The sequence below is a fragment of the Oncorhynchus keta genome, chromosome 10 (assembly GCF_023373465.1).
Source record: "Oncorhynchus keta strain PuntledgeMale-10-30-2019 chromosome 10, Oket_V2, whole genome shotgun sequence".
Classification (NCBI taxonomy): Eukaryota; Metazoa; Chordata; class Actinopteri; order Salmoniformes; family Salmonidae; genus Oncorhynchus; species Oncorhynchus keta.
The window spans coordinates 13,515,995-13,542,745 of record NC_068430.1 but is presented as its reverse complement, the minus strand read 5'-3'; the positions used below and the strand labels follow the sequence as shown (position 1 = coordinate 13,542,745).

Sequence of the window (26,751 nt, the reverse complement as noted above, 5' to 3'; positions counted from 1 at the left end):
GGGCAGCTCGCATCTTGGTTTCCATTGGATGAATCCCGGACCATATTCTAGTCTGTGCTAGCAAAACAGTTCTGTAGTGTAGCATCCGCATCATCTGACCACTTCCGTATTGAGCTGGTACTCACTGCTTTAGTTTTTGCTTGTAAGCAGGAATCAGGAGGATAGAATTATGGTCAGATTTGCCAAATGGGGGACTTTGCTGCATCTCTGTGTGTAGATTAAAGGTGGTCTAGGATTTTTTTCCCTGGTTGCACGTGATATGCTGGTAAAAATGTGGTAAAACTGATTTAAGTTTTCCTGCATTAAAGTCCCCGGTCACAAGGAGCGTCGCTTCTGGGTGAGCATTTTCTTCTTTGCGTATTGCCTTATAGAGTTGGTTGAGAGCGGTCTTAGTGCCAGCCTTGTTTTGTGGTGGTAAATAGACGGCTACGAATAATACAGATGAGAACTCTCTTGGTAGATAATATGGTCTGCCGCTTATCATAAGGTACTCTACCTCAGGCGAGCAATGCCTCGAGACTTCTTTAATATTAGACATCGCGCACCAGCTGTTATTGACAAAAAGACACACAAACCCCTTGTCTTACGAGTGGTAGCGTCTCTGTTCTGCCGGAGCATGGAAAATCACGATAACTCTATATTATCCGTATCTACGTTCAGCCACGTCTCAGTGAAACATAAGATGTTACAGTTTTTAATGCCCCTTTGGTAGGATAATCTTAATAGTAGGTCATCAATTTTATTTTCCAATGATTGCACGTTAGCAAGAAGAATGGAAGGCATTGGGAGTTTATTCGCTCGCCTCCGGCTTCTCAGAAGGATCCCCGATCTGCGTCTCCTTTTCCGGCGTCTTTTCTTCATGCAAAAGGCGTGGATCTGGGCCTGTTCCAGTGAAAGCAGGATATCCTTCTCGTCAGACTCGTTAAAGGAAAAAGCTTCTTCCTGTCCGTGGTGAGTAATTGCTTTTCTGATGCCCAGAAGTTATTTTCAGTCATCAGAGATGGTAGCAGCAACATTATGTACACAATAAGTTTAAAAAAATAAGTTACATGAAACGCACATTTTTTTTACAAAATAGCACAATTGATTGGGAGAATGTAAAACGTCAGCCATGTTCTTCGGCGCCATCTTCAAACAGAGACTGCAGAATTGCCTTTGAAATTTAGACATTGCATATGATTTAACAGTTACATTTCACGTTATGCTGTTCATATAAATAATTTATTTCTCACAGTTATTTATCCCTGAAAAGGGGAGAGGGTTTGGGAAGGAAATCTTGATAAATCTCGGTAACCCGGTTCTCGCTATTCAACTCGTGTGCATCTTTTGTCTTTTAGTGAAGAGACATGTTCATGTGGTAGTTGTGATTTTTAGTAAACAATTAAATAGCTTTACTTTTCACATCTCTTTTAATCCTCCACTTTATATATGTTTAAGTTGCATTATGGACGTTTTCAACAACTTTAAAATGTTCCAATGATGCCCTCATGAATTTGTTTTTCAGCGGAACCTCAAAATGTTCTTGTAATGTGAGGAGTTGAGTTAACCCATAGGACCATCCCAAATGGCCTTCTCCATATTTGTCCAATATGTGTATTTTTTTCAACATCGGCCATATTTCCAATATAAAAACGCAAGCATCATGGGATGATGTATACTTAGGGGACTCTACAACACGATGAAGAAGAGGCAGCTTGAAAAATACTTAAGATCTCGGCCTGCTCTCAGCCATAAAGCGACCACATTGGGAAGCATTCCCCTAACCACAATAATTCTTTGAGGCCACTGCTGATTAGTTTGCTATTAAAACAAGGTTTTATAGAATAGCTTGAATTCATTTGCCAGTTTTAGACACATAAAAATGTGTCAATGATAACAATAATCAAGGTCTGTATTGTTTGTTCATACATATTTAAAGATTTCAACACGGACAACCAAAGGAGCATACGACTGAATTGTAAATGTACTCGCCTGCTAATGGTGACAATGATGATGAAGTTGTTGACAGCAGTTACAATGATGATGATGATAATGACATGTATTCTTCTCTTTCTCTCTCTCTCCCCCAGATCCTCTGACTGTGGGGCTCGTCGTCGGGCCCAGGGGGAGCCGCCACCATTGCTTCCAACGAGTGGAGTGCCAACGGTAGCCCGGAGGATGGGCTGGAAGAGGGGAACGATGAGCTGGACAAGGCCATGGACGGGGACGCCGAGGGGGTGTGGAGCCCAGACATAGAGCAGAGCTTCCAGGAGGCCCTGGCCATCTACCCTCCCTGTGGACGGAGGAAGATCATCCTCTCAGATGAAGGCAAGATGTATGGTGAGTAAGACACAAGCAAGCAATCCCACACTCACACACAATACATTTTTTATGGTACCTTTTTTCATCATGGGCCCTTTATGGTCTTAAAAACATCAAGTATCATTTTTGAAATGACTTGATGTGTCAGGCAGTCAATGTACTGATACCAAAACAGGGTGCTATGGTTTGATTGCCACATCATTGATGTTTGACCTTGAAAGACACGTTCTTTGTCATCAACCAATCCAGTCTCAACAGTAGTTTATTTGTGTAGTTATACCTAACAAACTTTTTCTAATTCTTATTTAACTAGATATAAAACTGGAACGTACACACACACACACACACACACACACACACACACACACACACACACACACACACACACACACACACACACACACAAACAAAAATCCAACTCATTCCATGTGTTAATCTGCCCTCCATCACTTTCTGGCTCATGTATTGAAACACCTGTGGCTTAATGTGTTTGGATCCCATTCCCTTCTGTAGTGAGGAAGGAAAATAAAATCTCAGCAGTTTGTAGTCTTTTGGTTATTATCAATAAATGTCACAATAAGGTGCATCTCAAGCTCTGTTAAAACATGAACTGTGTGTGATTTTCAAATAAATGTTACAATTATTTGGTTGTAATATGAGCATATCCGAACTACTAATTTCCAATTATTCCATGCAAAACAATTGTGCACATTAAGCTCTAGGTCAGGGGTTGGCAACACCCTGGTCCTATGTTTTTGATATAACCGACCTGGAAGACCAGGTGTGTTCAATTGAACTGATCAGTTGGTCAGGTGTGGTGTTGAGTTGAAACAAAATCTTTTAGTACCTGTGGCACTCCAGGGTTGCTTAGCCCCTGCTAGGGTCTATATCATAGTTATAAAGCAAGTTACTGCATGATCAGTAAACATTTGGGGTGTAACGGTACACATATTTGTACCGAACGGTTCGGTATGGGGACATCGGTTCGGTATGGGGACCTCGGTTCGGTATGGGGACCTCGGTTCGGTATGGGGACCTCGGTTCGGTACACACTGTGAATGAATACATTAAAATAGTTCAAATAAAATACTAGGCCTATAGCAGTGTATTCCAACCATGGTCCTGGGGACCCCAAGGGCTGCACATTTAGTTTTTTGCCTTAGCACTATACAACTGATTCAAATGATACAATCTTGATAATGAGTTCATCATTTGAATAAGCTGTGTAGAGCTAGGGCAAAAACCAAAACGTTCACCCCTTGGGATCCCCAGGCCCGAGTTTGGGAAACGCTGGCCTAAAGGTTATGCCTACGCTGCTTTGTAGCCTCTTGAGTAAATCTGAGATGAAAAAAACATTTCAGGCTATTCCGTTAAAACAACTAGAGCCTATGCATACGTTGTAATCAAAATTCAAATCTTAATTGCCGCATTTCAAACAGTCCTTGTGTGAGGCGCAGCTAGGAACTAGTTCTGTACGATTGTGGTGAGTGGTGGGGTCGATAAACCAGAATTGGAGGATCCTCCAGTTTGGGAACATTTTGGCTTCCCGTATATTAAAATGGCGATGGACAGAGAGTTGTGGATAAAACGTTAACAGTATGTCGCCACACTCAATGCAGCTGCCAACACCTCAAATATGTTGACATATTTACACCGACATCACCCCAGTAGCCTATACCGGAGCAAGATGGAAACGCAAAGAGACAACAACACAACATCTTCTTAACTCTGCATTCAAGCAGCCCTTGGCAGCTGATTCTGATCGGGCCAAAGAAATTACAAGAACGATAGGTTGACTATGTTTAGATTTTTGACAGTCTGGTTTATAGCTGCGGATATACAGTATGCCTATTCCCGGTTGTTGAGAATAGGATGAACATGCTAAGTTATGAACTTCCCTCTTGCACCCATTTCAGAAAACAGGTATTACCCTTTCTTGCAAACTGATAGAGCTTGCAAGAAAGGCAGTCAGAGCTTGCAAGAAAGGTAGTCAGAGCTTGCAAGAAAGGCAGTCAGAGCTTGCAAGAAAGGCAGTCAGAGCTTGCAAGAAAGGCATTTCACTGTACTTGTGCATGTACCATTAAAACTTGAAGCTTGAAACTATGTAAGCAAGCCAAAGCAGAAGATTTCAATGAATTGCACAATGCACCCTGTGTTGTGCTTACTTAACAGTGACAGCCATCATATTACCCCGGATTGGAAGATGTACCATACTACAGACACGCCCCGTGTATGAGTCACACTTGCGTATCTGGCAGTGAAGGAGGCAGTGTCATGGTGTTTTCATAACCAAGATGGAAGTGGAAATGTACCCAGAGAGATAGATAAAGGACTTATCTTTGTATCTGTGCCATTGTGGCGCCCGTGACAGCAGTGGCAGCGCCATTCAGGCAATCTTCATTTTGAAGTAGTGAGTTTTCTTCTTCACGATTGGCTGATCCCTCCTGATGACCTGGTTGGACATGGACTCCAACAGGATCACCAGGTGGGACCATCCAAAGAAGTTGTAAGTTCCACCCCACCGGACACACACTGGTTGATTCAAAGTTGTTTCCACATCATTTCAATTAAATTACTTTGAACCAACGTTGAATTGACGTGTGTGCCTAGTGGGACCCAGTTTCCCATTTTAACACAGCATTTTGCCCACTAGAGGCCTCTATCATTCTCTATGGAGTTTACCACATATGACTGGGAAAACTCCACTTGAACATCCCTGCAACTGGTATTTACTTGTGCAAATCTCGTTTATCATTTTGAGCGTCCACTTCTCCCACATGGTGACCTCTGACGTTACCTACTAAGGAAATGGCCTCTATAACACTATTTCCAGCAGTTAAATGCAACAGCAAAACCTTATTTATAAAAAGCAACGTATTCATGTGTTTTTTTAACTCTATAATCTGTTTATAAGCATGATAGCTGTACTGTTAGTTTATGGTTAACACAGCTTGTTGGCCATTAGCCAATCTGCATTTCTCAACTAGTTCAAATCAGATGAATGCATCCAACTGTTATTTAGGACTTCACAACTGGTCAATTCCCACCTCCCACACGGAGAGGAAACTTGAGAGGCCCAACATCACAACAGACAATGCCAGGAACATTGTGAATGCTCAACATTGTGAATGCTCAACTTTGTGGATAGCATGTAGTACTTTCCTGCAATCAAATTAATATTTTTCATAATTTCACAATTAATAAACATGATAAAATAATATAAAACACTGAAAATCTGGTGTTACTAAGTCCAAGTTTTTGTTATATTTCAGTCTTATGATAATATTGGGATACTAACTCAAAATGTAATTCATTCCAACTTTATATCTGACATGGTTCAGGTGTCTTTTTAAGCCCATAACCATGTGTGTGAATTGTATGCTTTTGTTTCAAAGTAGATTTGTTTAAGACTACCGATTGTTTAAGACTACCAATTGTTTAAGACTACCGATTGTTTAAGACTACCGATTGTTTAAGACTACCAATTGTTTAAGTGATGGTAGCATATCCTTCCGGGATATAGCTAAGCTCGGGTCATTTAGCTTGCTTCATCAGAGAAGGCTTTTGTGAAGAGCTTGACATCGGCAAGTAGCTTATATTTTGAGTCTAAACTTGTCCTGGTAAAGTTGTCTGTCTCGACTACTGTCATTACTACTATAGGCAATAGGTACAGCTGGTCCATTATTCAATATCTTTATACGTTGGTTTCCAGTAGCAATCGTGGATAAATAGCCTTAAAATCAATTCTGAAAGAGGTATAATATTAGCCAGCGAAGGTATGTTGGTTGGAGATAAAAAGTATAGAGCTTACCATAATGTTGAGGCGACTTTACAAAGTTGCTAGCTGGCAAACATTATTTCTAGCTAGCGTTACATGGGCATCTGTGCCCTTCTGCTGCTTTACAGGCAGAGGCCACTACGGACGGAAAATGTACCTAAACCACACATAATTGTCAGGTAAAGTACAGTTTAATATTATGTCACTCAAATTTCCAATTAAATGGGGGCCAATATATTGAGAGATGTAGTGTGTATTCCAGCTGTGTTCTGCTGTAATGCATTGGAGCATGCTGCGGCTTGCCCCCCAGCTGGGAATGGAATGTTTCAATATGATGTTATTGATAACAACCTATAGAAAGACACATCCTGTTTCTTTTATGTTTAATATTACTTGATATTTTTTTCATCCTTCTTATCACAACATCATGGTGAGGCTCTAGCTGTCCTTGCTCAATGCATATATGCTCTCCCATACGATGTGTCACAGCAATTTTTCTGATAGTGCTCAGAAACCGAACAGGTCTGAGCCTGTCGTCCCCTGACCCAGGGGCTGGTTGTTCCAGTCTCACTAGAAACATAGCATCAGAGCTGGAGCTTAGTTACCCAGAAGACACCACAGGCAGCTCCTCTTAGCTTGGTTTTCACCTGGCTTTCCTTAACGCTTCAAACCGGTTCTGTCAGTGTCATCACCTGTCAGTGCTGTCTCCAGCTATTTGCCACCTGCCATTTATTGCTCTTCTCTTCCTCATCTGCAGTCCTTAGACTGTGAATTAGGAAAGTGGCAAAACCAAGTGTCCTTTATAACTTCATGTCAGTCTAACACACTAAGGTGCTTCTTGCCATAACCAGTTATGCACTGTCTCTCACCTGGTCTCCAGAATAGCTTTTCCTGCTTCCTGAACCAGTTGGACCGACTTTGCAATTGTTTAACGCCATAAATCGAACCATGGAAACAAAAACATTGCAAAGAGTGCTATAAAAACTTCACACGGTCCTATAGGGATCTAAGCTATTTCCTCCACCAGCATGTTCATTAAAACGCAGGTGGAGAGAGTATGTTACTTGCTGAAATCCACTGCATCCAGATGGAGAAATTGGCAAGTTGCTGATTAGAATCATAAAACATTCAGGTGTTAGAAACTGGCTGCATTTGTCTAAAGTTACTCTTTCTCCCTATGATGGGTGAGAAAACAGGGGATTGGCTGGCTGGGCTGCGGATGGGTGAGAAAACAGGGGATTGGCTGGCTTGGGCTGCTGATGGGTGAGAAAACATGGAAATGGCTGGCTGGGCTGCTGGTTTTGAATAAGACAGCCAAGTTGGAGAACATGAAAACAGATTGATATGTGAATAGTCAGGAAATGCATGGAGCATGGGTTGAGATGTGGGCTTATTCAGGGGGTTTGACTTCACAATGTCCTCACAAAACCTCTTGGTTTTGGGGAACAGTGTTATGTTAACCAGCATGATATTGGCTGAGGAGATGATATAGGCTGAGGAGATGATATATGCTGAGGAGATGATATTGGCTGAGGAGATGATATTGGTTGAAGAGATGATATAGGCTGAGGAGATGATATAGGCTGAGGAGATGATATAGGCTGAGGAGATGATATTGGCTGAGGAGATGATATAGGCTGAGGAGATGATATAGGCTGAGGAGATGATATAGGCTGAGGAGATGATATTGGCTGAGGAGATGATATAGGCTGAGGAGATGATATAGGCTGAGGAGATGATATAGGCTGAGGAGATGATATAGGCTGAGGAGATGATATTGGCTGAGGAGATGATATTGGCTGAGGAGATGAAATAGGCTGAGGAGATGATATAGGCTGAGGAGATGATATAGGCTGAGGAGATGATATTGGCTGAGGAGATGATATAGGCTGAGGAGATGATATAGGCTGAGGAGATGATATAGGCTGAGGAGATGATATTGGCTGAGGAGATGATATAGGCTGAGGAGATTATATTGGCTGGGGAGATGATATAGGCTGAGGAGATGATATAGGATGAGGAGATGATATTGGCTGAGGAGATGATATTGGCTGAGGAGATGATATAGGCTGAGGAGATGATATAGGCTGAGGAGATGATATAGGCTGAGGAGATGATATTGGCTGAGGAGATGATATAGGCTGAGGAGATGATATAGGCTGAGGAGATGATATAGGCTGAGGAGATGATATAGGCTGAGGAGATGATATTGGCTGAGGAGATGATATTGGCTGAGGAGATGATATAGGCTGAGGAGATGATATAGGCTGAGGAGATGATATAGGCTGAGGAGATGATATAGGCTGAGGAGATTATATTGGCTGAGGGGATTATATTGGCTGAGGAGATGATATAGGCTGAGGAGATGATATAGGCTGAGGAGATGATATAGGCTGAGGAGATGATATTGGCTGAGGAGATGATATTGGCTGAGGAGATGATATAGGCTGAGGAGATGATATAGGCTGAGGAGATGATATTGGCTGAGGAGATGATATAGGCTGAGGAGATGATATAGGCTGAGGAGATGATATTGGCTGAGGAGATGATATTGGCTGAGGAGATGATATAGGCTGAGTCTCCTCAAGTCCTGTTGTGTAACCATCAAGTGCTTTAATTATTGTTCATGTCTCATAAACTTATATTGAATCCTGCATTTTTGAAACCATTTTAAATCCAACATCGGCTTCTATCAGAACGTTTTTCAAGACTATATATATTTAAGGGATTTTTTGTTGTTTTATTTTCATGGCTGTCTGCATTGTTGTTCTGTCCTTGCTGCTGTAAAATGGAATGTTTAGCATGCTTCTATCAGAAATGTCATTCTTTGGGTTCTGAGACAGATTTGATTGTTAGTGGACAGACATATGACTAAGCTGCTAGCTGCCGTGGGCTAGCTGTCGTTGTGCTAACTGCCGCTGTGCTAGCTGCCATTGTGTTACCTGCCGTTGTGCTAGCTGCCTCTGTGCTAGCTGTCGTTGTGCTAACTGCCTCTGTGCTAGCTGCCATTGTGTTAACTGCCGCTGTGCTAGCTGCCATTGTGTTAACTGCCGCTGTACTAGCTGCTGCTGTGTTAGCTGCGTCTCTGGCTCGGCTGGCTGCGGTCTAAACCGAAACTCTGACTAGCTCTCCTCTCCTGGGGGATGTGGTGTTGAGTCTGCCTCCGGTTACAGTTCCATCCTTTTAACTGTATCTGATCTGACTGGATGGCTAGCTAGCTAGCTAGAGCGTATTCATTGACATTGCTATATGTCAGAGGGACCTGTTGCTAAATGCTATTTCATAGTTGGTTGGCTGGGTGTTACAGGTAACCTACTATGAATGAGAATGGACCAGATTAACACCTTTCAGTTGTCTGTGAATTTATTCATGTATTGCCAATTGCTCGATAATAGCACTGCAGAAGTGCACAGTTTCCTCTGACAACATTGCCATGGTTTAACCTCTGTCTGTCTATTGACCTTCCCTCGAGTCTATTGAAGAAGAGACTTTAATGGAAAAGCAAGATGGTGGCTCCTCTCCTGGTTTAGCAGGACAGTGAAGTGTTCAGAACCTATATCCCAGTGTTGTTTCTCAGAAAAGGAGCACAACAGAAGTGGCAGGTCAAACTGCAGCGTGTTCCCTCCCTAAGCAGCACACTGTCAGGACCCCCAGTAGAGGTCAAGAAGAGCGGCTGCTTTCTTTTTTCCAGACCAGTAAACACCCTATCCATTTACGTCATCTGAGGCCCTCCTGGCAGCGAGGCATGCCCCCAACCCAGAAGAAGCATTCTCACAAGGCGATGACCTCAGACATCTAAATTCTGCCCTGACGTGAGGCCGGGGGAATTTTAACGATTGCACTGTGTGTAATACTGTCTACTCCACAGTCTCTGACTGGGGAAGCGCTGCAAGTTCAATGCCGTGGCCTCCAAAACCAGGCAAGTCATCATCATCCCTCCTGTTGGGAATTCCATCTGGATTTTTCCACAAGGAATGTTCTTGTGGGAAATCGGTAGTGTTCCCTGATGACTACTGACCACAGATATTATGTGGCACTCAGAATTGCCCCGGTTTCTCCCTATGGTCAGAATGTCAGATGACCTTAAGATGAAACATTTAATTTGGAATGAAAAATCAATAAGTAGAACACCCTCAAAATGGTTGGAACATGGAGGCCATAATTCGTCTGTGTGTATTTGGTCACCACCCAGCAGATTTCAGGGGTGAGGAGGAAGAGAGGATGAAGGGAGGAGGGTGTGTCTTGTTTTGTGGTGGAGCACGGCTGAAATAGTGTTCACCTGTGTTATCTTGCTGGAGGAAGGCATGCTGCCAAGCCCTGAGCACACCTCCTCCTCCTGCAATGCACTCTGGGTAAGAAGGAAAAAACAGCAAAATAGGGCACTGGCGGGAAACACATGTCTCCTAGTGACCTTTGCACGCTGCGCTAGGAATGAGCGATGGGTTCATTGCATGCAGTAGAATTCGGTAGAAGGACAGAGTAATATATGCAGCAGTTGGTAGATGAGTATACTAGTTAGGCTGAACTTGAGTTTCATAGACAAGAGAGGAGTGGAAAGGAAAGCAGCATGTGATGACTAAGAGGGCCTGGTGTTTCCCTGTCATTCTCTTACTGAGATGTCAGGAATGTTGTCTGTCATGGCCAAACAGTATGTTAGCAATTTAGGATTACCTCAATGTGAAAGGAGATAGACAGGGAGCGAGATAGAGATGGAGGGAGAGGGGGAGACAGAGGGAGATAGATCGATAGAAAGACACGAGGGAGAGAGAGAAAGAGGGTGGGAGAGAGAGAAAGAGGGTGGGAGATAGAGGAGGGAGGGAGGGAGGGAGGGAGGGAGGGAGGGAGGGAGGGAGGGAGGGAGGGAGGGAGGGAGGGAGGGAGGGAGGGAGGGAGGGAGGAGGGAGGATAGATAGACATTGTTACAACACTGTATATATACATAATATGACATTTGTAATGTCTTTATTATTTTGGAAGTTCTGTGAGTGTAATGTTTACTGTTCATTTTTATTGTTTATTTCACTTTTGTATATTATCTACCTCCCTTGCTTTGGCAATGTTAACATATGTTTCCCATGCCAATAAAGCAGGCGGACGGACGGACAGACGGACGGACGGAGGGAGGGAGGGAGGGGAGGGGAGGGGAGGGGAGGGAGGGGGGAGATAGATATACAGAGGGAGGGAGGGAGGGAGTTAACTCTGCTCCCCATCTCAGTGTGTAAGTGGAAAATTCCAGTGGACATGCAGTAGAAGAGTACAGTCATGGCAGGGAAGAGGTTAATCACGGCAGAGTCAGCCTGCGGGGCTCTGCAAACTGAGTGTTGAGCAATCTGAGGGAGGGAGGGAGAGAGAAAGAGATGGAAACAGGGTGAAGTAGAGTGGTTGCCGATTGATTGAGATAGAGGTAAGATGGCAAGCGAGGGTTATTGTGTGAACATACACTTGTGTATGTGTTAGTTGTCCTTGTTCGTAACTTGGACTGTGAGTGTGTGTGTGTGTGTGGGCACTCGTGTGTGTGTGTGTGTGTGCATTCGTGTGTGTGTGTGTGTGCGTTTGTGTGTGTGTGTGCCAACCTGTCCACCACCTGACTTGAGGCCTTGAAGGGAGACCCCGTCTCTTCCGCCTAGCTGAACCTTCTGTCTAGTCTGAACAGGCCTAGCCAGTCTGCCTCTCTAAATCAATCTTCTACTTTGCAAAAGTCTTGTGTAAAAGATTTGGTAATTCCATGGCTCACAACCCCAGTCAGTTACTTACAACCTTTAATGAAGACACACAGAACAGTTTTCTTAAAACTGCCTTTGTAAATTAAGCTCATTTCCAGTTATTTTTATGTTGAAAATGTGTATTCGGTACAGAGGGAACAGATTCTAGAAGCCATTTGTTTGATAGTTAGTTCCACAGCTCCCTCAGTCCAAAAGATTGATAGTAGCAGTTGGGCTGAAGAGGGTAGGGGTCGGGGGCCAGGGGTGTAAGGGGTTGTAATTGTTCTCTCCCACCTCCTGACTGCGACAGTCAGTGGCAGGTGTTACTGTCCGTTGGGTAAGGGGTCACACACAGGGGTTATTTTGGGAAGGGAGGGGTGTGGGTGTGTGTGGGAGGGGGGGCAGCCCTGATGCCAGGTGGCAGTTGTTGGTAAAGACAGTTATGGCTTTGTGTATCCTCCTAGAGTTACAGCCTCAGCTGCCCACCTACCCCCCACCCCAACTCTTCACCCTCCACCCTAACCCCCAACCCTCACCCTCCACCCCTCACCCTCCCCCAGCTGCCCACCTACCCCCCAACTCCTCACCCTCCACCCCAATCCCCCCCCCCAGCTGCCCACCTACGCCCACCCCAACTCCTCACCCTCCACCCCCAACCCCCCAGCTGCCCACCTACCCCCAACTCCTCACTCTCCACCCTCCCCACAAACCCTCCACCCCAACCCCTCACCCTTCCGCCCACCCTAGCCCTCACCCCCCTCCTCAACCCCGGAACCCTCCACCCCAACCCCTCACCCTCCACCCCTACCCCTCACTCCCTATCATATTGTCCCAAGATGGCATAGCAGTCAGACGTCCTTTGTCCTCGTCTTGTCGTGTCCCGTGTATATATATATTTACATATTTTCTTCGCATATCTTTTTTTACATTTTTTTATCTCAATTTCAAAACACTCTCCTGCAACCCACCTCACCAATAATATATATTTTTTTTAAAGTATTATTCACCTCAAATCTGAAATCCACAATAGAAGCTAGGCAGTTTACGTTAGTATTCAGCTAACCACGGTTGGTGGTCATCAGCTATCCTTTAGCTCGTAAAACTATCGCTAGTTTTGTACAACACGACTCAGACAAGGGCATACCGGACCTATTTTCTCTCCATATCCCCGGATTTCTACCCCAAGCTCTGGACATTTACACCTGGATCTTGCAGCTAGCTAGCTGCTATCCGAGTGACAATTGCTTACGCCGGTCCCGGAGCAAACATCAATTATTCCGGAGCTAGCCAGCTGAAGAGTTCCATCAGTCACTCCTGGGCTACAATCACCTATCCGGACCTGTTTTACTGCCGATGCGGAGCCCCACTGGACCTTCACGACTGGACTACCAACGTTATCTGCCCGAGGAAGTTATCCAACTGTCCCCTCCGTCGCGACGTTACCTGAACGCCCATCTGCGGCCCGCTAATCTTTAGCTGTCTTATCGGCTACTATCTGAATAAGTATATCGGACCATTTTCTTGGGTTACTATATCTATTTTGCCAATTGGATTGGTCCCCTCTACCACACCGAACCCCACTAATCTACCGACAGAAACGCAAGAGGTGGCTAAAAACAGACCTCCATCCTCTGCCAGCTTGCTACCCATGGCCCGGCTAGCTGTCTGAATCACCAACCAACCTCACTACTCACTCAACTCTTATGATCACTCGGCTAAGGATGCCTCTCCTTAATGTCAATATGCCTTGTCCATTGCTGTTCTGATTAGTGTTTATTGGCTTATTTCACTGTAGAGCCTCTAGCCCTGCTCATTATACCTTATCAAACCTCTCAGTTCCAACACCCACACATGCGATGACATCACCTGGTTTCAATTATATTTCTAGAGACAATATCTCTCTCATCATCACTCAATGCCTATGGTTACCTCCACTGTATTCACATCCTACCATACCTTTGTCTGTACATTATACCTTGAAGCTATTTTATCTCCCCCAGAAACATCCTTTTACTCTCTGTTCCGGACGTCCTAGACGACCGATTCTCATAGGTTTTAGCCGTACCCTTATCCTACTCCCCCTCTGTTCCTCTGGTGATGTAGAGGTGAATCCAGACCCTGCAGTGCCTAGCTCCACTCCTATTCCCCAGGCGCTCTCTTTTGATGACTTCTGTAACCGTAATAGCCTTGGTTTTATGCATGTTAACATTAGAAGCCTACTCCCTAAGTTTGTTTTATTCACTGCTTTAGCACACTCTGCCAACCCGGATGTCCTAGCTGTGTCTGAATTCTGGCTTAGGAAGACCACCAAAAACTCCATTCCTAACTACAACATTTTCAGACAAGATAGAACGGCCAAAGGGGGCGGTGTTGCAATCTACTGCAGAGATAGCCTACAGAGTTCTATCCTACTATCCAGGTCTGTACCCAAACTATTTGAACTTCTACTTTTAAAAATCCAACACTCTAAAAACAAGTCTCACTGTTGCCGCCTGCTATAATAAACCCCTCTCTGCCCCCAGCTGTGCTCTGGATATGTGATAAGCATTTTTCTACGGCTGGCCATGCTTTCCACCTGGCTACCCCTACCCCGCGATATGTGAACTGATTACCCCCCCATCTATCTTCAGAGCTCGTGCTGCTAGGCGACCTAAACTGGAACATGCTTAACACCCCAGCCATCCTACAATCTAAGCTTGATGCCCTCAATCTCACACACATTATCAATGAACCTACCAGGTACCACACCAAAGCCGTAAACACGGGCACCCTCATACATATCATCCTAACCAAGTTGCCCTCTAAATACACCTCTGCTGTTTTCAACCAAAATCACTGCCTCATTGCCTGCATCCGTAATGGGTCAGCGGTCAAGCGACCTCCAATCATCACTGTCAAACGCTCCCTGAAAGACTTCAGAGAGCAGGCCTTTCTAATCGACTTGACCCGGGTATCCTGGAAGGATATTGACCTCATCCCGTCAGTAGAGGATGCCTGGTTATTGTTTTTAAATGCCTTCCTCACCATCTTAAATAAGCATGCCCCATTCAAGAAATTTAGAACCAGGAACAGATATAGCCCTTGGTTCTCTCCAGACCTGACTGCCCTTAACCAACACAAAAACATCCTATGGCGTTCTGCATTAGCATCGAACAGCCCCTGTGATATGAAACTTCTCAGGGAAGTCAGAAACCAATATGCACAGGCAGTGAGAAAAGCTAAGGCTAGCTTTTTCAAGCAGAAATTTGCATCCAGCAACACAAATTCAAAAACGTTTGGGGACACTGTAAAGTCCATGGAGAATAAGAGCACCTCCTCCCAGCTGCCCACTGCACTGAGGATAGGAAACTCTGTCACCACCGATAAATCCACTATAATTGAGAATTTCAATAAGCATTTTTCTACGGCTGGCCATGCTTTCCACCTGGCTACCCCTACCCCGGTCAACTGCGCTGTACCCTCCACAGCAACTCGCCCAAGCCTTCCCCATTTCTCCTTCTCCCTAATCCAGTCAGCTGATGTTCTGAAAGAGCTGCAAAATCTGGACCGCTACAAATCAGCCGGGCTAGACAATCTGGACCCTTTCTTTCTAAAATGATCTGCCGAAATTGTTGCAACCCATATTACTAGCCTGCTCAACCTCTCTTTCGTGTTGTCTGAGATTCCCAAAGATTGGAAAGCAGCTGCAGTCATCCCCCTCTTCAAAAGGGGGAACACTCTTGACCCAAACTGCTACATACCTATATCTATCCTACTCTGCCTTTCTAAGGTCTTCGAAAGCCAAGTCAACAAACAGATTACCGACCATCCCACCGCACCTTCTCCGCTATGCAATTTCAGAGCTGGACATGGGTGCACCTCAGCCACGCTCAAGGTCCTAAACGATATCTTAACCGCCATCGATAAGAAACAATACTGTGCAGCCGTATTCATTGACCTGGCCAAGGCTTTCGACTCTGTCAATCACCACATCCTCATCGGCAGACTCAATAGCCTTGGTTTCTCAAATGATTGCCTCGCCTGGGTCACCAACTTCTTCTCTGATAGAGTTCAGTGTGTCAAATCGGAGGGCCTGTTTTCCGGGCCTCTGGCAGTCTCTACGGGGGTGCCACAGGGTTCAATTCTTGGGCCGACTCTCTTCTCTGTATACATCAATGATGTCGCTCTTGCTGCTGGTGAGTCTCTGATCCACCTCTACGCAGACGACACCATTCTGTATACTTCTGGCCCTTCTTTGGACACTGTTTTAACAACCCTCCAGACGAGCTTCAATGCCATACAACTCTCCTTCCGTGACCTCCAACTGCTCTTAAATACAAGTAAAACATCACAGCATCACTACTCTGGGCGGTTCTGTCTTAGAATATGTGGACAACTACAAATACCTAGGTGTCTGGTTAGACTGTAAACTCTCCTTCCAGACTCACATCAAACATCTCCAATCCAAAGTTAAATCTAGAATTTCGCAACAAAGCATCCTTCACTCATGCTGCCAAACATACCCTCGTAAAACTGACCATGTCATGATGTCATTTACAAAATAGCCTCCCTTCTCAATAAATTGGATGCAGTCTATCACAGTGCCATCCATTTTGTCACCAAAGACCAATATACTACCCACCACTGCGACCTATACGCTCTCGTTGGCTGGCCCTCACTTCATACTCGTCGCCAAACCCATTGTATTTACTTTGCCACCATGGCCTTTTTTTGCCTTTACCTCCCTTATCTCACCTCATTTGCTCACATCGTATATATTGACTTATTTTTCTACTGTATTATTGACTGTATGTTTGTTTTACTCCATGTGTAACTGTGTTGTTGAATGTGTCGAACTGCTTTGCTTTATCTTGGCCAGGTTGCAATTTTAAATGAGAACTTGTTCTCAACTTGCCTACCTGGTTAAATAAAGGTTAAATATATATACACTGCTCAAAAAATAAAGGGAACACTAAAATAACACATCCTTGATCTGAATGAATGAAATATTCTTCTTAAATACTTTTTTCTTTACATAGTTGAATGTGCTGACAACAAAATCATACAAAAAGTATCAATGGAAATCAAATGTATCAACCCATGGAGGTCTGGAATTGGAGTCACTCAAAATGAAAGTGGAAAACCACACTACAGGCTCATCCAACTTTGATGTAATGTCCTTAAAACAAGTCAAAATGAGGCTCAGTAGTGTGTGTGGCCTCCACGTGCCTGTTTGACCTCCCTACAACGCCTGGGCATGCTCCTGATGAGGTGGCGGATGGTCTCCTGAGAGATCTCCTCCCAGACCTGGACTAAAGCATCCACCAACTCCTGGACAGTCTGTGGTGCAACGTGGCGTTGGTGGATGGAGCGAGACGTGATGTCCCAGATGTGCTCAATTGGATTCAGGTCTGGGGAACGGGCGGGCCAGTCCATAGCATCAATGCCTTCCTCTTGCAGGAACTGCTGACACACTCCAGCCACATGAGGTCTAGCATTGTCTTGCATTAGGAGGAACCCAGGGCCAACCGCACCAGCATATGGTCTCACAAGGGGTCTGAGGATCTCATCTCGGTACCTAATGGCAGTCAGGCTACCTCTGGCAAGCACATGGAGGGCTGTGCGGCCCACCAAAGAAATGCCACCCCACACCATGACTGACCCACCGCCAAACCGGTCATGCTGGAGGATTTTGCAGGCAGCAGAGCGTTCTCCACGGCGTCTCCAGACTCTGTCAAGTCTGTCACGTGCCCAGTGTGAACCTGCTTTCATCTGTGAAGAGTACACGGCGCCAGTGGCGAATTTGCCAATCCTGGTGTTCTCTGGCAAATGCCAAACGTCTTGCACGGTGTTGGGCTGTAAGCACAACATTTACATTACATTTACATTTAAGTCATTTAGCAGACGCTCTTATCCAGAGCGACTTACAAATTGGTGCATTCACCTTATGACATCCAGTAGAACAGTCACTTTACAATAGTGCATCTAAATCTTAAAGGGGGGTGAGAAGGATTACTTATCCTATCCAAGGTATTCCTTAAAGAGGTGGGGTTTCAGGTGTCTCCGGAAGGTGGTGATTGACTCCGCTGTCCTGGCGTCGTGAGGGAGTTTGTTCCACCATTGGGGGGCCAGAGCAGCGAACAGTTTTGACTGGGCTGAGCGGGAACTGTACTTCCTCAGTGGTAGGGAGGCGAGCAGGCCAGAGGTGGATGAACGCAGTGCCCTTGTTTGGGTGTAGGGCCTGATCAGAGCCTGGAGGTACTGAGGTGCCGTTCCCCTCACAGCTCCGTAGGCAAGCACCATGGTCTTGTAGCGGATGCGAGCTTCAACTGGAAGCCAGTGGAGAGAGCGGACACAACCCCCACCTGTGGACGTTCGGCCCTCATACCACCCTCATGGAGTCTGTTTCTGACCGTTTGAGCAGACACATGCACATTTGTGGCCTGCTAGAGGTCATTTTGCAGGGCTCTGGTAGTGCTCCTCCTGCTCCTCCTTGCACAAAGGCGGAGGTAGCGCTCCTGCTGCTGGGTTGTTGCCCTCCTACGGCCTCCTCCATGTCTCCTGATGTACTGGCCTGTCTCCTGGTCTCCATGCTCTGGACACTACGTTGACAGACACAGCAAACCTTCTTGCCATATCTCGCATTGATGTTCCATCCTGGATGAGCTGCACTACCTGAGCCATTTGTGTGGGTTGTAGACTCCGTCTCATGCTACCACTAGAGTGAAAGCACCGCCAGCATGCAAAAGTGACCAAAACATCAGCCAGGAAGCATAGGAACTGAGAAGTGGTCTGTGGTTACCACCTGCAGAACCACTCCTTTATTGGGGGTGTCTTGCTAATTGCCTATAATTTCCACCTGTTGTCTACTCCATTTGCACAACAGCATGTGAAATTTATTGTCAATCAGTGTTGCTTCCTAAGTGGACAGTTTGATTTCACAGAAGTGTGATTGACTTGGAGTTACATTGTGTTCCCTTTATTTTTTTGAGCAGTGTATATTTTTTTAATCCTCCCTCCTCAACCCCTGACCCTTGACCCCGTACCTCTCACCCCCGACCCCTCAACCCACCCTCAACCTCCACCCCATCCAGTTAACCCTTGCTTAGCTCTGTGTGCATGTGTGTGTCCGCACTCCGCACCGGCTGCACTAGTAGGGACCTGGCCAATCAGACTGGCTAGCACAGATGTGACAGGCTGGGAGGAATGCTAGGAATGTGGAGGCGCTGGGGCGGGTGTGTCCCTCCTAATCCAGGAGGAGGGGCCGGCTGGCTGACTGACTGGCTGCTTCAGTTCAGTATCGGCTGGCCAAGCAGCTCATCTCAGTAGAGAGAGAGAAAGAGACCGAGCGATAGGGGGGAGAGAGAGAGAGAGAGATAGATGAGGGAGAGGGAGATAGACAGGGGAAGAGAGAGAACAAAAGGAGAGAGAGAGAGAGAGAGGGCTCAAGTCCTGCCAGCACTCATCTCCTATCATATAGTACTTTTATGTTAATTACACCAAGCAGAGCAGAGCCTAAAGCAGGCCAAGGACCAAGGAAAAAGGCATATTGTCAGCTTTTCTCCTGTCATTGTGTCTGAGGTGCTGTCTGAAGTCAGTTGGCTTGGCCTGTCCCAGGGCTTTTTTCAACATGGGTTTGCAATAATGTAAATCTTTGGCTATCCTTTGTTCGTAACTTGGACTGTGTGTGTGTGTGTGTGTGTGTGTGTGTGTTTTGTTTTGTTTTACTATCCATGTGGAGACCAGAAATCCAAAACGAGGAACATTCGGACAAGTGTGGACATTTCGCTGGTCCTCACAAGGAAAAAGGCCATTTCAGGCTTAGGGTTACAATTAGGATTAGGAGTTAGGGGTTTATTATTTACCTTTATTTAACTAGGCAAGTCAGTTAAAGAACAATTTCTTATTTTCAATGACGGCCTAGGAACAGTGGGTTAACTGCCTGTTCAGGGGCAGAACGACAGATTTGTACCTTGTCAGCTCGGGGATTTGAACTTGCAACCTTCCGGTTAGGGGTTAGGGGTTAGGGATAAAATGATTTTGAATGGGAATAAATGTGACCTGTTTCAGGAAACTAGGCGTATGTCGCAGGTCACTACTTCACACGAGAGCAGTTTGAAAGTAATATTTTTTTATTTAGATAAAAATGTGTTTTTTGGCAGAACATGTGAACTTTCATGTTCCTTTCTGGCTCCCGAGTGGCACAGCGGTTAAGGCACTGCATCACAGTGCAGGAGGTGTCACTACTGACCCTGGTTTGATCCTGGGCTGTATCACATCTGGCTGTAATCAGGAGTCTCATAGTGTGGTGCACAATTGGCCCAGTGTTGTTCGGGTTAGGGGAGGGTTTGGCTGGGGTTGGCCGTCATTGTGAATAACAAGCTTGTATGTCATCTGTAAATACGAATATAATTCTGTCTATTTGAGCTGGTTAGCATGTGTAGGTAATCCTGTTGCTGCTTTAAAAATATATATAAATTGCTTAGTAGAACCGCATAAGTGTTGCTCTCCACTTTCTGGAGGACCGAGTTTTGAAATCAGTGGAATTAGAGTATGATAGCTAAGGAGATGGAGAAACACCTGTCTCCGGATTACATCTTCAAACTAAGGGCAACCATAGCATCCGTGACAGGGAGAAGCGTCCAACCATGAATACGGGTACGATAGTCTAGCTAGCTACATTTCTTTTAGGTAATTACACATTTCAAATTTTGACAAAGTGGTTTTCATTTCAAGTTAAAGTGTACTGTTAGGTAGCTAGCTAATGTTAGCTGGCTGGCTCGCTAGCAAATGTTACGTGTATGAGCTTATTATTCGTATCTCAGCACCATTTGCTTGTTATAGCCTATTGTTAGCTAGCTAACATTGAACCTGGTTGGTTAGCTTCCATACAGGGTAGTAACGTCATGAGTTGTGATTATGGTTAATTGTTTAGCTAGCTAGCTACATGTCTTAACAAAAGACTCCACTAGGCAAGTGTCCATTTTAATAGAATGTCACTGCGACAACTGTTAGCCAGATAGCTTGGGTTTTTGACTGCTGTTTTTAGGACAGAACCCTCGGATCAACCCTTAAAGAGATTGGTGGAGCTAAAGCTTAGCAGCATACCAACCTGCATACCACTGCTGGTTTACTTCTGAAGCTAAGCAGGGTTGGTCCTGGTCAGTCCCTGGATGGATGCTGCTGGAAGTGGTGTTGGAGGGCCAGTAGGAGGCACTCTTTCCTCTGGTCTAAAAAAAAATATCACAATGCCCCAGGGCAGTGATTGGGAACACTTCCCTGTGTAGGGTTCCGTCTTTCGGATGGGACGTTAAATGGGTGTCCTGACTCTCTGAGATCATTAAAGATCCCATGGCACTTATCGTAAGAGTAGGGGTGTTAACACCGGTGTCCTGGCTAAATTCCCAATCTGGCCCTCAAACCATCACGGTCACCTAATAATCCCCAGTTTACAATTGGCTCATTCATCCCCCTCCTCTCCCCTGTAACTATTCCCCAGGTTGTTGCTGCAAATGAGAACGTGTTCTCAGTCAACTTACCTGGTAAAATAATGGATAAATAAAAAATAAATAAAAAAGAGTTTGTGAACGATGCTGAATGTGTGTAGACAAAGAAAAGCTCTCCAGTAAGTCTAGCAAAACATTCAAAGGCCATTTTCTTTAAAGTGTGGTTACAAGTTTATCAACATTCAAAGCAGAATTACTTTCCCATTGTTCCTTAAATGCAGTGCATGATATACAATTTAGTAGCTCTGTGTCTCTGCTTTTATCGAAAGTAAAAAATAAAAAACAATTTCAAATGTTGCTACATGAGACCGAATCAAGGCAGTCAGTCACAAATTGTTTGGTGCCCACAAGGATAGTAAAACAAACGTGTGTGTGTATGTTTTAGAGTGAGTGCCATGAGCGGGTGGCTGGTTTGTGGGGGAGTTTAGGTCATTATTCATGATACTGTTGTCTCTCTTTCTTCCTTTCTTTCGCTCTCTTTTTCTCCCTCTATTTATTTATCTCCTTCTTTCACATAAACACAGATATATACTGATGCACATTCACACCGATCCTCTTGGGGGAACTTCCTATAATTTCTCTTACTAGCCAGCAAATGTTAAAATGAGATATTTGAGGTGCAGACCTCCCTACCTAGTACAAAGAAATACAAACTGTACCTGGAAAATCCAACAAACTTGAGCTAACAACCCTGGAAAATACTAATCACTTTGAGCATTGATAGATTCCACTGTTCGGTTGCTCTCTTTTGAAAAATGTTCAGATAAGTTGCATTCAGAGAAAAGTAACCCCTTTAAAGCCCCTGTCATCTGTCTGAGATAAAGCCATTAAAGCCAAGAATAGAAGGCCCTTCTCTGCCCGACCTGTTTGTGCAGAATGTCAAGTGTAGATGTTACATAATGAACAACATGTTCCTTCTATTTTTTTAAAGTACTGTGTCTGTAATTATGTGACGCATGAGCTAAAAGTCAGGAGGTGTCAGACGAGCTAATGAAATCAAAGCTCCTGAACTAGCCAGTTGTCGTTGTTTTATACGCCTGTTGAAAACATTTTGGAAGTGGTGTCCCAGGGTCAGTGATATAAAGAAATGTTCGCCTACTGACTGAGAGGTTGAGTAATGTGTGTGTTCCAAAGAAGAACCTTTTGGGAGGTCGACGGTGTGCAGCACTAACATTCTGTTGAGATCCTGTAGCTATTTACCAGCAGTCCTTTAGCTCCACCGTGTGTTTGTTTTGGATAATCATGTTAACGTAGAAGTAGCCCACAGACAAAGATCTAGAATCAGCCTTTTCTTTCCAAATATGAACAATCTTTTGGGTGAAAAATGCTTAACTGACCATAGTTCAGAGCCTACTCTTTTATCATCTGTGTACCAGCTATAGAAAAGCTGTATGGTTGCTAAATGTGTCAATGAGATTTGTTTCCAGGTTGTATTCTTCATGGTGTTGTTCACCTCTCTGTTCCAGGTCGTAATGAGTTGATAGCTAGGTACATCAAGCTGAGGACAGGCAAAACCCGCACCAGAAAACAGGTAACAATACTTTTTTATTTTACAGCAATGGGTTGATAAAAATGTTTTACCACTCAGACTTTGTAATGACTTGATTGTACATTACATTTACATTGAAGTCATTTAGCAGACACTCATATCCTGAACAATTTTACCTACATTTATTATTAGAAGTCTAATTAAATCAAATGTTATTTGTCACTTACACGTGTTTAGCAGATGTTATTACGGGTATAGCGAAATGCTTGTGCTTCTTGTTCCGACAGTGCAGTAATATCTAACAAGTAACATCTCTGCCAATTTCACAACAAATACCTAATACACACAAATCTAAGTAAAGGAATGGAATTAAGAATATATTAACATATGGACGGACAATGTCAGAGCGGCATAGACTGAGATACTGTAGATAGTATAGAATACAGTATATACATATGAGATAAGTAATGCAAGATATGTAAACATTATTAAAGTGACATTATTTAAAGTGGCAAATGATTTCAAGTCTGTGTATGTAGGCTGCAGCCTCTCTGTGCTAGTGACGGCTGTTTAACAGTCTGATGGCTACAAGACGTATTAGATATCCTGTAGCTGTAACATTTGGAACATGGGAACAACAGTTGAAGTCGGAAGTTTACATACACTTAGGTTGGAGTCATTAAAACTTGTTTTTCAATCACTCCAAAAATGTCATGTTAACAAACTATAGTTTTGGCAAATCGGTTAGGACATCTACTTTGTGCATGGCACAAGTAATTTTTCCAACAATTGTTTACAGACAGATTATTTCACTTATAATTCACTCTATCACAATTTCAGCGGGTCAGAAGTTTACATACAGTAAGTTGACTGTGCCTTTAAACAGTTTGGAAAATTCCAGAAAATGATGTCATGGCTTTAGAAGCTTCTGATAGGCTAATCATTTGAGTAAATTGGAGGTGTACCTGTGGATATATTTCAAGGTTTACCTTCAAACTCAGTGCCTCTTTGCTTGACATCATGGGAAAATCAAAATAAATTGACCTCAGATTGACCAAGACCTCAGAAAAACATTGTAGATCTCCACAAGTCTGATTCATCCATGGGAACAATTTCTAAACACCTGAAGTTATCACATTATTCTGTACAAACAATAGTACGCAAATATAAACACCATGGGACCACGCTGCCGTCATACTGCTCAGGAAGGAAACGTGTTCTGTCTCCTGGAGATTAATGTACTTTGGTGCAAAAAGTGCAATTCAATCGCAGAACAACAGCAACACAAGGACCTTGTGAAGATGCTGGAGGAAACAGGTACAAAAGTATCTATATCCTTCAGTAAAACGAGTCCTATATCGGCATAACCTGAAAGGCCGCTCAACAAGGAAGAAGCCACTGCTCCAAAACCGCCATAAAAAAGCCAGGCTACGGTTTGCAACTGCACATGGGGACAAAGATCATCATTTTTGTAAAATGTCCTCTGGTCTGATGAAAGGACAATACACCTGTTTGGCCATAATGACCATTGTTATGTTTGGAGGAAAAATGGGGAGGCTTGCACACCATCCCACACCGAAGAACACCATCCCAACCGTGAAGCACGGGGGTGGCAGCATTATGTTGTGGGGGTGCTTTGCTGCAGGAGGGACTGGTGTACTTCACAACATAGATAGCATCATGAGGATGGAAAATTATGTGGATATATAGAAGCAACATCTCAAGACATCAGTCAGAAAGTTAAAGATTGGTCGCAAATGGGTCTTCCAAATGGACAATGACCCCAAGCATACTTCCAAAGTTGTGGCAAAATGGCTTAAGGACAACAACGTCAAGCTATTGGAGTGGCCATCACCGAGCCCTGACCTCAATCCTATAGACAATTTGTGGGCAGAACTAAAAAAGCGTGTGTGAGCAAGGAGGCCTACAAACCTGACTCGGTTACACCAGCTCTGTCAGGAGGAATGGGCCAAAACTCTCCCAACTTATTGTGGAAGGCTATCCGAAACGTTTGACCCAAGTTAAACAATTTAAAGGCCATGCTACCAAATACTTTTTGAGTGTATGTAAACTTCTGACCCATTGGGAATGTGATGATAGAAATAAAAGCTGAAATAAATCATTCTCTCTACTATTACTCTAATATTATTCTGACATCACTTAAAATAAAGTGGTGATCCTAACTGACCTAAGACAGAGAATTTTTACTTGGATTAAATGTCAGGAATTTTTAAAAACTGAGTTTAAATGTATTTGGCTAAGGTGTATGTAAACGTCTGACTTCAACTGTAGGTGTATTGCAGTAACAGCTCAGCCAATTATGTCAGTATTCTGTTAATTTGTAGAAATTACATTTGTATGTCTTTTCTATTTGTACTGAAGACAAGTAACACCATCCAACTCAAATCAAAGATACAAAAATATACAAATAATGTAGTGGTGTGTGAATCGCCTTCATTTAATGTTTGAGGAGCTGTATAATATTGTGTGTGTTTGTGTTTCTGTTTGGTGTGGGCGTGCATGTGTGTGTGTGTGCTTGTATCCATGTGTATGTCCATGTGTGTGCGTGTGTGTGTTTGGTATGTGTGTGCTTGTATGCATGTGTATGTCCGTGTGTGTGTGTGTTTGGTATGTGTGTGCTTGTATCCATGTGTATGTCCGTGTGTGTGTGTTTGGTATGTGTGTGCTTCTATCCATGTCTGTGTGTGTGTGTGTGTGTGTGTGTGTGTGTGTGTGTGTGTGTGTGTGTGTGTGTGTGTGTGTGTGTGTGTGTGTGTGTGTGTGTGTGTGTGTGTGTGTGTGTGTGTGTGTGTATTCATGTGTATGTCTGTGTGTGTGTTTGGTGAGTTTGTGTTTGTATCCATGTGTATGTTCATGTGTGTGTGTGTACTCTATGATTTTTATAACTGTCTCGCACCCCTTTAGGTATCTAGTCACATACAGGTGTTAGCACGGAAGAAAGTTCGAGAATACCAAGCAGGTATCAAGGTAGGTGCTACTGAACAGGCCTCCTGCCAACTGTGACTGGCTTCTCTTTCCTCCTTGGTTACGGCCTCTCTTGTCGTCTCTCTCTCGGTCTCCCTTTCTCTTCTTCTCTTGGCTCTTCTCCTCTTGGCTCTTCTTCTCTGCAGGTTTCTAGCCATTTGCAGGTTCTCGCCCGGAGAAAATCTCGCGAGATCCAGTCAAAGCTGAAGGTATGCGCTTCTCTGCGGGCTGGGCGGGGCTGGTCAAGGCTTGGCTTTGCGCTAACCAATTAGTACTTTAGTTATTCTTACAGCTGTAGATGGATAGGTTCTCCGTGATTAGAAAATACCAACCCTGGTAAATAGTACTGTAGGAGACCCCCAGTCTGCATAGGGGTGTATTGGCTTGAGGTCACTGTGTGACTCATCATGTAGGCTAACGTGTCTGGGAGAGACTAGAGCAACAAGTTATAGCTAGTAGCTACCATGCATGCACGGCACAGGGCGCAACAGGCTAAAAATATGGTCATCTGTTGACCACTGAAATACATCTCAATGCTTAGTACAGTACTGTACAAAGCTGTAAAGAATGACATTATAGGAGCTGTCTTTATTATACTGCTTATCCTGTATATAGTAACTCAGCCTGTGGTGTAGACTAGAGGAATGCTATGAGCAGTATGATCTGTCTGTGGTGAACGGTGTTGCTGCATGATGGCCTTGTCGCTACAGCTGCACGCCTGTCCCTACTGTACCTATGCCAGCCATGCTTCTGCCTTTCCTCAAATCTTCCTCTGCCTTCAACCCTTCTCTCCGCACTGACCCCAATCTCCATTGGATGTCTCTGAATGTTCTTCTGTATGAGAGTTAACTACTCCAATCGTATGCAAATACCTACATGTTAGAATTAAACCATCATACTCTATACACTACTATAGCAGTATGCTATAGTGTCCTACTGTACCTGTATACTTCTGCTATACTTCTACTATTTCCAGATAATATTGGGTGTGCCCTATTCCTCATCATGCTC

General features: G+C 44.2%; 1 protein-coding gene across 7 annotated transcripts in view; it reads left to right on the top strand.

Annotated features, from left to right (window-relative positions):
• The window catches only part of LOC118388238 (transcriptional enhancer factor TEF-5-like), an 88,162-nt gene that overhangs the window by 40,222 nt on the left and 21,189 nt on the right, over positions 1–26,751 (top strand). For 3 of the 7 annotated variants that reach the window (XM_035777090.2, XM_035777088.2, XM_035777086.2), the window contains exons 3-5: positions 2,070–2,319; positions 22,733–22,797; positions 25,887–25,949. In XM_035777090.2, coding sequence (XP_035632983.1) covers positions 2,196–2,319; positions 22,733–22,797; positions 25,887–25,949 — 252 coding nt within the window. In that variant the 5' untranslated portion in view covers positions 2,070–2,195. Of the gene's footprint in view, positions 1–2,069; positions 2,320–11,462; positions 11,484–22,732; positions 22,798–25,680; positions 25,744–25,886; positions 25,950–26,751 lie in introns of those variants that run through there. The other 4 variants (XM_035777087.2, XM_035777089.2, XM_035777085.2 and 1 more) reach the window with 2 other exon arrangements.